Consider the following 14,251-nt stretch of genomic DNA (forward strand, 5'->3'; position numbering starts at 1 on the left):
TTTATTGAAGACTAGCATGAGAGGTGAGTTTTACGTCATACCCTGCTTTCCAAATGAGCACTGAAATGATATAAATACTGCACTGGTAAGTGTCGTACGGATCCGGCGCTCAGATACTGTGGTGATGAGCACAGTATAAGAACCTGAACAGACTAGAATAGAACAGAAGGATGTGATTTCCTTTAAGAGCTCTCTGCAGATGGCATTTTACCTTCGACCTAAGCATTCACTGCTACCATCCTAGTAAGAATGCTGGGACAGATTTTGATTGCAGTGACACCAATGTAAATCTGAGTTGTTCCAATGAAGCCACACATTTGCATCTAAGTATTTGTTGGATATTTGCACCGAAGGAAAAATATTCCACCATCCACCAGTATTTATGGAAGCCTTCCATGGGAATTAATGAATCACGGGAATTCAGTATAGGAAATATCAGTAGGGTTGGACACTAGGGTTTGGGATAATTCCCCCTCCCTCCCTTAGTGAAGGTCTTCTAATGGCAGCAGCCCGGCAATATGAGCAACCCTGTCATAATAAGCCATGGCATGCACATGTGGGGCCATAGCCTCATTTTAATTCAGTTCATACTTGGGCAAAGTGCCATTAAAGTCAATTAGAGAAACAAGGTGGGTGAGGTACTGTCTTGTGGTGGACCAGCTTCTGTTGACGAGAGACAAGCTTTTGAGCTTACACAGAGCTCTTCTTTGGAAGAAGAATGTATTTTACTTCGTCCAACTTGTCTCTTCAAAATCTTGGCAGTAACATGGCTACAACAACGCTGCGCACATCACAGTCGATTATGGTTTTGCCTCCATTGAGGACTGAGTGACAAATGAGCAATGAGCTCGGGATTTGGTGAGGTGAAAGAGGTCAAGAGTGACAGAGAAACTTTAGTTAGTTTCAGGCTTGCCAGGGTTATTGGGTCTGACCCAAAGCATAGTGGGAATGTGGCCTTTGGATAAGGCCAATCGTGAACAACAATGACACACTTCTACCCTGAGAGGGTCCTGCTAGCTGTGGGAAGAGAATCATGTTTAAACTCTTTCAATCTGCAGCCATTGGTTGTATCCAGAGATTGAACCCAATCATGTTCCAGTCCCACTGAAAGCTCCCACTGCCATCAAGGGAGAGGCGGCAGGCCTGGAGTCAGCATGTGCACACAGCCTCACCTCTCTCCTCTTAGGGGGTCTCGTGAAGTGTCTGCTTGGCTTTGCTCTGTTTCTTAAACCTCCCCTGATGTCACTTACGGGCAAGTCCTGCTTTCCTCTCCCCTGCCCACAGCAAGAGTGGTGGGGATCCTGTAAGGGTCCAAAGTTAGGGCTTCTTCAAACATGGCTCAGGGCAAGGTAGAGGGACCTCACTGTTTGTACCCATTTTGAGACTTTGATCCAGCACTGGTGAAGTCAATGGGAGTTTTGCCAGTCATCTAATAGAAGCAGGTTGCAGGCAGGGTAGAGATTACTACCATGAAACAGATTCTTTTAGCAGCCTGGGGAAGGAATCTAAATGCCCACTCAATGGGGTTCTCCTGGGCAAAGCCCCCGTACTCAGCCCTGGCTGATCCCCATCACTGGAGGTTTTTAAGAACAGGTTGGACAAACACCTGTCAGGAATAGTCTAGTCTTACTTGGTCCTGCCTCAGTGCAGCAGGCTGGATTAGATGACTTCTCGAGGTCATCCCATTATGGGAAGGATGGAAATATGGTCCGGTGATTAGGACACTAGTCTGCAACTCAGAAGAAATGCCTCGGTTCCCTGCTCTGTGTGACGTTAGCCTGTGTGCCTCAGTTCCCCATCTTTAAAACCGTGATAACGGCACTGCTGTAGGGCACAGGATATATCCATTAAAGATTGTGAGGTGCTCAGACATGACGGTAACGGGGGGGTGGGGGGGTGGGGGCAATAAGAATGGTAGATAGTGAATTTGTGAATGATTATTTAGCTAAAAAGTTATGTAGCAGCAAGTTATCCCTACTTGCAGAAATAGATCCTTATTTTCACCAGTGTAAATCTGACCTGAGAGATACCAAAAATGTGGATGACATCACCAAACTTTCTATATTCCACTGCCAACATCTGCTCTGCAGCTCTTACGCTGACAAAGGCAGACTGGGAGTTGTCTCTTAACCAATCCATTTCGGAGCTATTTAGAAATTCCCTGGGGGGACGATGAGTTATCAAAGAGGAGTGGGAGTAGGATGAGTCATTGTTCCACTGTATTTATTATCACTGATGATCCACTGTATTATAAAGCATCTTTTTGAAGGGGGGCCTGCAATACCAATCTATGCTAGAAGGTGGCACTCGAATCCAACAATTGCAGAGGCTCTCTGATGGCAGAGTTGCATAATATGCATGTCAGTCACTGGTTTGCAATTGCACTTCAGCAAGAAATTAGATCTTTTTGCAAATACAAAGTGAAACACCTTTAAATCCCCTCCACACACAAACAAAGGTGAAAACCAGAGTGTTGCAGTACTAAAATGTATGCATTGCAGAGCCTTGAAAGAAGTTACAGACAATTGCATATAACTCTCCATCTTACCTTAACTGTTTTGGTGTTTCAAATCTTGAGAGGAGGAAAGAGTTTGTATTTTTATTTTTTTTAATTACTGTGATTACTTCTTGTTCCTCTTGAAATCTCAGGAAGCAGTGGGATAAGCCTCTGATTCCCCCGAGGCCGCCTTTATTACTGTGGAGCAAGAGATGTGACTTTTATTCTTTTGGGGAATCCTGCACATGACCAGAGGATTAATTTTGTAATCTCTCTTCTGCACGTGGTATTTAAATGTTAACCTAGAAAAAAAATAAGATGGAATTGTGAATTTCGATCAGAGGAACACTTCCTTTCTGAAGTCATATAAGCCCCTTGAGGAAATCTTTTTTAATCTTGAATGAGAACTGTTTCCTTATGGAGAAGCCACTTTCAGTGAAAATGTTTTGACAAAGCCATCAGCACAGTCTGCAATGAAATGGCCATGCGGCTTCCTACTTACAGTTTGGTTCACTGTGGTGCAAGCAATTGCAATATGAGATTTTTCTGAAAAAGAAACCAAGCAGCCAGATCCCCTGCTGGTGTAAACCAGTGTAGCTCCACTGACTTCAGTGATTTGCACCAGATGAGGATCTGGCCGATGTGTATAATCTGATTTAGCCTGCCAACTTTTGGGTTGATCAGGGGTTTTGAAAGCTGAGGGGGGAGGCTGAGGTGCTTGTGTGCTTACCTTTTGTTCCCACATCGGTCTGTTGTATCCAGTGGTCTGTCTCATCTTATATTTAGACTGTCACCTCTTTGGGGCAGTGACAGTCTTCTTGTGGCGTATTTGTGCAGTGACTAACACAATCCTTGATGGGGGAGCTACTGTAATACAACTAATAATGATGATTAACACTGAGGTACCTTACTCACCACCCATGGGAGACATCAGATTTGCTGGGGCTGAGGTGGGGAGGGAAGCTCATTTCCTCAGTGCTGGAGAACCTCTCTCCCAAAGTTAAGACAATGAAACAGACATGTTCAGAATGCAGCAAGCTCCCCACTCAGACAGGGAGGGTTGCCTCTCTCCAGCTGATGCCCCTAATTCACCACTCCATGAATCACAGGTCTTCCTTGGAAGAGGCTTGTTCTCCATCACATCTTCCACCTTCTGCCATCCTGCTCTCTTGACCATTCCGTAGAGAATCAGGGAGGGCTCTTTGAAGTCTAACATGGCTGGATTTTTCTCCATTAGGGTGGGGTTGGGTTTCCTTTGGAACTGGAGCAACTAAAGGTTAAGGAAAGAGAAGTCTACCTGGTGTGAATAAGATTTTGATTCTGCTGCCTGGTTGGGGGCAGGGCTATAAATGAGGCAAGGAAATATGAGGGACTTTTCTATTTAATTTGTTTTCATTTGCAAGGCTGGGCAGGTGGAGGAAGAGCCACCAATTTAGGCTTAGATTGACTCTGACCCTCAGCACTCCCCTCCTATGTCTACACAGTCATAAAAATCCTGGGGCAGCGAGTGTCAGGCTCCAGCCCAAGCCCAAATGTCCACATGGCTATTTTACAGCCTCGCAGCCCAAGACGAGTGAGGCGGGCCAGCTGCGGCTGTGCCATGGGTCTTTTTCACAGTGTAGATAGACCATAAGTAACAGTGGCTCAGAACATCATGCAACAGCTGGGTCAGAGGACAGAGAAGGTGACAAGAATAACGAAGCCACAGATCCCCCACTATGACTGTATGGGCATCACAAGTAAGGCTGGGTCAATGGAAAACACACCGTCTTGCAGAAAAATAGATAGGTACGAGCGGCACTAGCCTCTCTTAAGGGGGGTGGGGGATGGGGAAGAGCTCCAGTTAAAATGAGAGCAGATGGAGTGCCGTGCGAACAGGACAGTTAATACCTGGGGAAGGTAAGCAGAGTGTCTGAAGAGCTCTGTGAAGCTGGAACACTTGTCCTTTTCACCAGCAGAAGTTGGTCCGATAAAGCCGTGGTTTTCAAACTTTTTAGGCTGCGTACCCCTTTCCAAATAACATAATCTACGCCATACTCCCATCAGAGATAGGGTCAGAATACACTGATGAAAACAGGGGAAAAGACGGTCTGTAAGGGGTAACACGATGTGTTGTCTGTCTGGACAGGATTATTCCCGCGTGCCCCTAGCGTACGGGTACCCAGGTTCGATATTGCCTCACCCACCTCGTCCCTCTCATATCCTGGGCCAACATGCTACAACAATCGTGCAGACAATTATCGTCTGGCTTCAGGACTGTACAAGGAAAAATATGGCACAGCCAGGCAGAGAGCATTGCTAGGGGAAGGCTGCGCTGGTCTGATTATAATCCAATTCCTCATCCTCCTTATTTTCTTTTCAACTGACTGGGTTCTTCCTAATATTTGTTAAGGCAGCGCTGGGGGTAGCCCTGCTTCTCTCGCATGCCAGCAGAGGCGAGTAAAAGAGAGCCCGGGAGATTTGTGCCACACTTGAGCTCCCTGGCAGCTCCCCGACTAACCAGCCCTTCACCGACGCCTCAGACACCGGGCTGAGTGTGGTGCTGATGCAAACTGATGCTAAAGGGGGAGAGACACCCCATCGTGTACTTACCCACCTGGTCCAAAAGTCCAAAAAGGCTTTTGCTGTCTGGGCGAACCAGCCCCCGACGGCGGCCAGGGGGCGCTGGAGAGAAGCAAAGGGAGAGAGAAACTAAAAAAAACCAACCCCCCCCCCCCCCCCCCAGTTTGACATCAGCGTGCGTTTGATTTTCACATCAGCCGCTGGTCTCCGCCCCCCCCCCCCCCCCATCCATTTCATCCCGCCCCATCGTCCGTGTCAGGCATGTGCATTGCACGTCCCAGGGAGACGCGGGGTTTTGGAGACCGGGCTCCTTCCACCTTACAAAAAAGCACCCCAGCACCCCTCCCCAACTCCTTCCCCCTCCCCACCCAAACACCCCTCGCCGTCCACCCGGGGCAAACCCTCCGGCTGGCTGGGCGCTCCGCTCCGCCCTCCCCTGGGACTGGTGTGCCAAGCGGCGGCCCCCCCCCAGCAGGGACCGTGGCTGTGGGGGTGCCGGGGCCAGCCCGGGGGCGTGCGGGCGGCAGGGAGCCCCGCAGAGGCGAGACCCCGGCGGGAGCCAGCGGAGATGCCTAGGGAGCGCTCGGCCGGCGGGGCGGGGCAGCGGGGGCCGGTGAGCCGCGGGCAGCCCCGGGCCGGTTCGGAATGAAGGGCGGCTGCCGCCGATCCCCGCCGCGATGTCGGTGCCTTTGCTCAAGATCGGAGTCGTCCTGAGCACCATGGCCATGATCACCAACTGGATGTCGCAGACGCTGCCGTCCCTGGTGGGGCTGAACAGCACCAAGTTAACCGCAGCCTCGGGGGGCACCTTGGACAGGAGCACGGGAGTAAGTGTCGGGGGGGGGGGAGCTGGTGCGCGGGGCACGTCTGTGCACTTTGTGTGAGTGTCGGGGGGCTGGTGTGCAGGGCACGTCTGTGCACTTCATGTGTGTGTCGGGGGGCTGGTGTGCGGGGCACGTCTGTGCACTTTGTGTGAGTGTTGGGGGGCTGGTGTGCGGGGCACTTCATGTGTGTGTCGGGGGGCTGGTGTGCAGGGCATGTCTGTGCACTTTGTGTGAGTGTCAGGGGGCTGGTGCGCAGGGCACTTCATGTGTGTGTCGGGGGGCTGGTGTGCAGGGCACGTCTGTGCACTCTGTGTGAGTGTTGGGGGGCTGGTGTGCAGGGCATGTCTGTGCACTTTGCGTGTATGTCGGGGGGCTGGTGTTCAGGGCACATCTGTGCACTTCGTGTGTGTGTGAGGGCGGGGGGGGGGAGGCCTGGAAGCACAGATCCTTAATTTGCAGAAGGGGTGCAAAGTTTGCCCTGGATCAGGGCTAGATGCTGCTGGCCCTTGTCTCCTGCGCCAGGCGCGTGTTCTGTTAGCCAACAGGAGGGTAGCGTGGCTGATCAGTTTCAGGTTTAGTTTGGTTGGCTTGGCTTGGCTTTGTTTTGTAAAGTGGAAAGGTCTGGCCTGATCATGGGAGTGCAGGGAAGCTAAGTGAGTGGCGGAGGCCAGTCATTGGGGTGGGGAGGGAAGGGAGTAGCACTGCTCCCAGCTTTGGGTGGTGGTGTCCTGCACCTGTGCTGGGAAACTGACCGGCAGAGGGTGTGTGTGTGTTTAAATACTGTTCTCAGAGGTTTCCCAAGGGCAGTTCTCTCATCTTGTAGAGCCTCAGGAATGGGCCTGGTAGAAAATCCCAGGGGTTTCTTTTGGGGGTGGCTGTGTGTGTGTGTTGGCCAGGGAGATGAAGATGTTTTGCAGTTGTGCTGGCAAAGGATTTGCTCTTAGAAAATCTAATCATGCCATGCTCACTTGTCCCATTCCCTTCCTCCACCCCCTCCTTCTCTCTGTCATGTGACTGGGGGTTAATCCAGGAATCTTTTGGTTTCTCATTAAATAGGTTGTCAGGGTGGAGCTATTAGGAGTTGAGCTACAGCCTTCATTTGCATAGCAGTAGGGCGAGGTTGCCATAGCTAGGAGACGGGCATGGTAAAGGCACATTCCCAGCATGACAGATTGTTTGGAAGGAAAGGCAGAGCTGGTGGGTCCTGCCACTCCTCTCCTTGCAAAGCTGCCTTTGTGCTTTGGCTAAGGTGCCCCTCTTAGACCGCTTGTCAAAAGTTCCCTTGTCATGACATTTTGCCATTTCCCTATAGCTTGCTGTCAGGTGTAAGACCCACAAGAATGGATGCACTCAGATGCCTGGAATCAATAGTCATTATTGGGATGGAAAATGCATCAGGGAAGTTGCAAATGCATTTCAGTCATGCCTTATGGATCCCCTTGCCTTCTCTGAAAGGATGCTGTAGACTGGATTCTTATCTATTGGAAATGGCTGAGTATAACAATCCTCCTTTCTCCCCTTAGCAGGAAAGAATTGACACCTCTCATCTCCAGGCTGCATGCTTCTGTCTTAAAAAAATTAGCATTTTGCAGCCTCACTGTTTCAAGATGAAGAGTATTTGATACAGTGTCTCTGTTAATTGTGAGTGGATTTGGCAGTTTGTTCCCTGTTACAAGAATGTGATGTGACCCAAGATCATTTTAGCTGGAGTCTGTCCATCTACCTATCTATCTAATCAGTCTGGCTGTTTGCAAGGTTATTTATTACATATTTAAGCACTAAACCAGCATCTTTCCTTCTAGCTCTTCTAAATGATGAGGTCTCTTCTAAATGATCAGAGACTATGATTGAATAATGTATTTTGCAAAATGTTGTGTGATTAAAGGGAAATGAAGGTCAGAGATTCTGCAGGGGCTGGGGAATGTGTTTAACTTCGTTGCTGGGCTCCCTTTCCACGTATGCATTCTGAAAGCCCAGATCATAGTGCTGATTACATCTTCAAGGTTGTATTCCTCATTAGCTGGCACGCTGTCTCATGGTTATTCTGGACTCTCTCTCCTCCTTGGGTTAACAGAACAGTTTAAGAAATATTGCAGTGCTCCTGAAAATCTCCTGGGACACTTTGAATAGCAGAGGGGGAAAACCAGTAAAAACGCTGGTTGCCTTTTCCTCCTAAGAGCTAATTTCTGTTTCAGGATCTTGGAGAGCTCTGCAGATTCCCATTGGTTGCTGCTCAGTTCATAGAGTCAGGAGAACACTGACTAGTACATCAGGATGCACTTCATTCTCTGTGTGTCAAGGAGAATTGAGTGTGTGTCTTAATAACAGATTGGCGTCAAGTTTCACACAGGCTGGGTGTGCATCAGAACTCACTTTAACTAATGATGCCAACTGATCCTATTGCCCCTGGATTTTCCATGCCACATACCCCCAATTTTCCCCATTGTGTCCATACTATCTGCTTCAACTCTTGCTCTCCTTTTCATGCCATCAAACTCTTTGTTTATCTGTCCCCAATCCATATTTTTGCATTAAAAATGCATCCTATCCTACATATTTACTGGGTCCTCAGAGGAACCTTTCCTTTATTTATTCCATGGTTCCATTATCTTTCTGTGGTCTTGCTCTACTGCTACTTTTAAAAAAAAATGGTTTTGGTTTCACCAAATACTTCCTGTGCATCCATTTCCCTACACTCTCGCTATCCCTCTAAGTGTCCCCCTGTCTTACTTAACCCACCCCCTTTTCCATGTATCAATTAGGTGTTGCCTACCAACCCTGAGGAAAGCTGGCAGGTCTACAGCTCTGCCCAAGACAGCGAGGGACGGTGTATATGCACAGTGGTGGCTCCTCAACAGACGATGTGCTCACGTGATGCCAGGACAAAGCAGCTGAGGCAGCTCTTAGAAAAGGTAATGGGATGAACCATCCTGTGGGAAGGAGGGAGGATGGTCTGGTAGTTAAGGCAGGTGGGATTCAAGAGATCTGGCTGCAATTTGTGGTTCTGCTATGGACTCCTTGAGCAATTCCTTCTGTGCCTCATTTCCCCATCTGTAAAATGGGGATAATGATAATACCTTCCTACCTCACAGGTGTGAGGATCAATTCGTTCATGTTTGTAAGGTGCTTTGATGTTGTGGCTATGAAAGGTGTATAAGTATCCAGATAGAGGGAGGTTTGTGAAAACCTTTGTGAAATGTAATAAGATCAAAGATACATGACATTACCCTATGTAATTCAGTGGGGGGGGGGGAAATTCTGCAGTTGACTCTAATCACATTGGTTTTCATTGAATTAACACTTAAATATTTTCAAAGGGTGAGTCTCAAAAACATGAGAGAGAAGCCCAATTAAAAATGAAGCTCTTTTAGCTGGATTGATATTAAAAAGGCTGGATAACCCAGCATGAGCCAGCGACATCAAATAACACAGTCGTGAGGGCTTGTGGTTTTCTTCTTAACATTGACATTCATATGGTTCGTTTTTAATAGTCTGCTGTCTGGAGAGATCAGAAGACACATCCCTGATATCAGGAAATTCTCCGGATAATGGATCCCATTGAAGAAACACCATTTCTTGTGAAATGATGTCATTCTTTTCTAAATCTAAGGAGACTCTTGTGTTGGGGCATGTAATTATCCCTCATGTCTAAATACTGTACTATGCCAGCATCTGAAGTATGTGACACAATAATTTTTATCCTGATACCTGGAGAAAATTGACATGTTAGAGCATAGTAAAACACATTAAGTGCGGGTTTATGAATGTTTTGAGTGACTAAGTACTATAAACTGAGACATGAGACATTTCTCTTTTGTTTGTAGCATAAGCTTCTGGCTTTTGTTTCCTCACATAATAAAGAGAACGTGCCCAACACAACGAAATCTGAAGTAGGAACAGGAATTGTCATATGGTGCAGCATGAGTATCAAAGACCCATTGGCTTCATATAACTACTCACATGAACAAGACAAGCAGGTTTTGACCCAAAGTCCTATTCAAATGGGAACAGTGGGTGTGGGGCGAAAGACCTAAAATGTGATAGTTTCCAGTGCAGAGGGTGCTGAAATATAAATGTTCATTGTTTTTCTTAGACAGCAAGCTGCTCTTGGGATGCCAGGGTAGAAAGTAAGGGAAGAATGATGTGCAAAGTCAGATGCTCATGTGTGTGTTAACCTATCTATCTCTACACATACACCATTCTGTAAGAGAACCCAGAAATAAAGGGGTGAGTCTCAGCGGCCGCCATGAAGTTCCAGACCTCTGATCTGGATCTCCACTGAAACAAAATCCTTGTAGTAAAATGTAACTGCAGACACCTTTGGAAAACCTCCACGCTCACATTCCTGCCCCTTTCAAGAATCTAGCATCTCAACTCCCCTGTTTTTGTGACGAGAACTAGCCTTGCATTTTTCTCACCACAAATAGCAGAAGAAACCCAACATGTCAAAGATGTAATTGTGTTTGGATTTCCCAAGGAGGAAAGCAAACCCATAACCTATTCTTCACCTTTGGGGATAATAAAACATTCCCGTAACTGGTCCGAGCAAACCTGCATTTTTTGAGTGAGCAATCCTTTTTTTTTTTTTTTTTTTAAAGTAGAAGAAATGTCTGCCTTAGCAATGGATGCTAGCGGCTTTGCATAGAGGTTTGGGGAGTTAAACAAAAGATCAGATTCAAAGTTGTAAAAAGCCAATGTGTGCTAAAACACATTGACACCAGCGTATGAAAATTAAGGTAGGGCCTTAATTAAGTTCAGGGGGCCAGTGAGGCCCCCCATCTCATTCTGCTTCAAAGGGCATTGACATCATTTGGCACCTCATGGTTTTTAACCCCTTGTGAAGGCCAAGTTAGAATAAAACTTGAAAAAAATCTGGGCGTGCCCCATGCGACCACAGTGTAGCTCTCTATCTCCCTCTAGTGGCTAGACCATGGATGGAGGATTATGAGTCCTACGGCTTTCAAGTGAATGAACTGGTCCTTTGCCTCAAGTGCAGCCACATGCATTTAGCTCCAGATGGCCCAGGCAGGGGTATTGCTCATAGACACTACCCCAAAGGATAGCACCCACAGACTGGGATGATCAGGATCTAGGAGATATTACCTAGCTGAGGTAGCTTGCTAGAGTCACTAGGCCAAATTCTGCTCCCAGTTACACAGGTATAAATCCAGAGTAACTCCATCAGTGTCAAAGAAGCTGGCATAACTGGAAGCAGAAATTAAATTCCATCTTATTAATTTTTTGCTTCCCTAAGGTAAAATCAACGTTTTTCCCCCTGGGCAACTGTTAGCTTGTCTATGCCATTAGATTGCTACAAAATGAGGTTTTGTGAGCACTCGGAATATGTGTGTTTCATAGGTGAAAAAATACTCTTAACTAAGGTTCTTCAGGGGTCGTAAGTGATTGGAAGAAACTGAGGGAAATTTAAGACAGAGAATGTATTTCAGCCTCAGGTCCAGTAAAGCGCTTACGCACATGCTTGACCTTAAGTACATGAGCAATCTCATTTAAGTTTAATCATGTGGTTAAGTGCTTTGCTGGATCAAGGCCTTAAAAAGGTAATAAAAATAAAAGATGTAGATCTTTAAGTGATGAATTTTACGTTATTGTCAAAGATCAGGAATAATAGTAATTGATATTTAAAAATGTTCACCATAGGTTGCTACTTAATTTTAAAAAAAACCTTATTAGCAATGAATGGAATGGATTTGAACTTTACACCAAGCACGTCGCTGAAAATAACTTCATAGAATCATAGAATATCAGGGTTGGAAGGGACCTCGGGAGGTCATCTAGTCCAACCCCAGGACCAATCCCCAATTTTTGCCCCAGATCCCTAAATAGCCCCCTCAAGGATTGAACTGACAACCCTGGGTTTAGCAGGCCAATGCTCAAACCACTGAGCTTCCCCCCTGTTTAACTGTATGTCCTCACTTAAGCACCCTTCCTTATTTGCCATAAGTTAATTCGTGCACAGTTGGGCTTTTTATCGGGAGTGAGCGCTGGCAGAATTAGTTGACCCAGTTTTGGGCAACTTCAAACATAATCCCCATTCCCATTGGCAGATGTACAAAGCGATCCCACTAGGTGGATGCAGGTTTTCTCAGGGAAGGACTGGCTGGGTCAACAGGAAAAAAATGTTGTACAAGTCCAGGCTGTAACAGACACTCCACCCAGGGCAGGCAAAGCTCCTCAAATTCGTCCCCCTCCATTGCAGGCAAATTACTGCCTTACTGTTCATCAGCGCAGAAAAATACACACCTCTTTTTAAAAAAAGAAAAGGAGTACTTGTGGCACCTTAGAGACTAACCAATTTATTTGAGCATAAGCTTTCGTGAGCTACAGCTCACTTCATCGGATGCATCACGAAAGCTTATGCTCAAATAAATTGGTTAGTCTCTAAGGTGCCACAAGTACTCCTTTTCTTTTTGCGAATACAGACTAACACGGCTGTTACTTTGACACCTCTTTTTGTCCTCCTCCCCATTCAGTGCAGTCTACCTAAAGGCCTTGGCAATGGCCTACATGAGGCTGGGAAGGTGTTGCTGGGTGTGGATGGGTGGTACTGCTGGAATTAGGTACTGACATTCTTTCTTCTGCTCATAGCCCCCAGACCAGAGCAGAGAGAAATTACTAGCCATGAAACCATTTTCACTGGTTGGACAATGAGCTTCTCCACCTTAGCATGTCACAGACCATCAGACCTTGATGCATGGGTCCCCCTTAATTATTTATTTGAATTGTTACTTTTCATATTGTCCTTGTCATCAAATGTTAATGATGGTCAACCTCGATCATTTCACAAAACTTAGAGAAAAGCTGGCATTTGTCCCTTGGCTGGCTCCAGCAAAGTCCAAGAGGCCCGTGCTTCTGGTAACACACACATTTCCCACAGCCATCTTCAAGTAGTTACACTGGCTCAGCAAAGCTCCCTGGAGGAAATATTGAATGCCAGTCATCTCTTCCCCATCCCCCAAGTCCAATATTATTACACTTAGCTTCACTGAGCATTGAATGTGGAAACAGGAGCTAACTGTGATGGCATTGAATTCAGAGAGCTTATGGAATTTGCTTGCAGAGGAAGTTATGGGCAAGGTACAAAGAGTAATATTTCCTTAAGATTTGGGTTCTGATAAGAATTCCGTTAATTTCACTGGAAGGTGAACCAGGCTGTCATTGACCTAACATTGACCTAAGTCCCTGGTTCAACAAAGCATTTATGCACAGCTTAGCTTTAAGAACTGGAGTATTCCAAACTGAAATCAATAGGGTTCTAATAATAGTTATTATTATTGCATTGCATAGCATTGTATTTATTTGTATTGTGGTAACATCTCAGGAGTCCCAGGACTCCATTGTGTTCGGAACTGCACAAATACAGAACAAAAAGATTGTCTCTGCCCCAAAGAGCTAACAGTCTATTTGCAGGATTAATTGCTTTCCTGAATTGGGGTCATAGTTAACATCCCGTAATGGCACAAATATTGGGAGGGGGGAAATGGAATTTAGCGTATCAATTTAAGGCCATTCTTCAAAATCAAGTCATTTTGATTATCACCTTGCTTCCTTCCTCATCCCTATTTCAGTCACAGCAGCCAGTGTTCTCACAACACTTCTCAAGATGGAGATAAATGTTTTAAAACGTTTGAAAACTGATGGTCTCTGCTGGTATCTAGCACTGATTCCAACCTTAAAAGTTATTGAGATGGTGACCACTAAAATCAGAGGTCTCAAGTTGGTCAGCCAAAAATGACAACCACCATAATCAGAGGCTACATTTGGAAATATTAGCCTTTAATTATGAATGTGTGTATTATTTGCCAGTGTATATGGCATTGCCTACTTCTAAATGTATTCTTTGTGACTGATGACATACAACTAGTAATAAAGAAAAGACCATGTTGTTTGAATAGTGAGATTTTGCTAGCTGGGTCTAAAGCTTGCACTTAGGCAATCAGTGAATGTCTCCTTATGTACATGAAGCAGTGATAATTCATACCTGAACAGAAGTATTATTCTTAGTCAAATATGCTTCTGTTTAACTAATAGTCTTTCCACCTGCAAAGGCAGGCATCGTACGCTGGCTCAGCCAATCAAAGAGACCATTAAGACTCTCATGCATTTTATACTTGACTACAATCCTTATTTGCATTCATGATTGTTGGATTATTTTCTGGAGCATGGCAGAATAAATGTTTATGAAACCAATTTGCTCTGTTTTGGAGCACATGGTCATAATACCATCAGATGCTGCTGATTAACTAGTAAATAATGCATCTGCTGATTCCTCTGTAGCTTTGTTGACTGAGTGGGAAAAGGTCAGTGCTTTGTATTATGAGGCAAATGATGCTGCCTAGCTCCTATGAAA

General features: G+C 46.0%; 1 protein-coding gene across 3 annotated transcripts in view; it reads left to right on the forward strand.

The window, feature by feature from the left end:
- The window catches only part of OLFM1 (olfactomedin 1), a 48,576-nt gene that overhangs the window by 10,965 nt on the left and 23,360 nt on the right, over positions 1 to 14,251 (forward strand). Inside the window, exons 1-2 of one of the 3 annotated variants that reach the window (XM_074974201.1) lie at positions 5,643 to 5,886; positions 8,646 to 8,795. In XM_074974201.1, coding sequence (XP_074830302.1) covers positions 5,737 to 5,886; positions 8,646 to 8,795 — 300 coding nt within the window. In that variant the 5' untranslated portion in view covers positions 5,643 to 5,736. Of the gene's footprint in view, positions 1 to 5,642; positions 5,887 to 7,032; positions 7,081 to 8,645; positions 8,796 to 14,251 lie in introns of those variants that run through there. The other 2 variants (XM_074974203.1, XM_074974202.1) reach the window with 2 other exon arrangements.

The sequence above is a fragment of the Natator depressus genome, chromosome 16, assembly GCF_965152275.1.
Source record: "Natator depressus isolate rNatDep1 chromosome 16, rNatDep2.hap1, whole genome shotgun sequence".
NCBI lineage: Eukaryota > Metazoa > Chordata > Testudines > Cheloniidae > Natator > Natator depressus.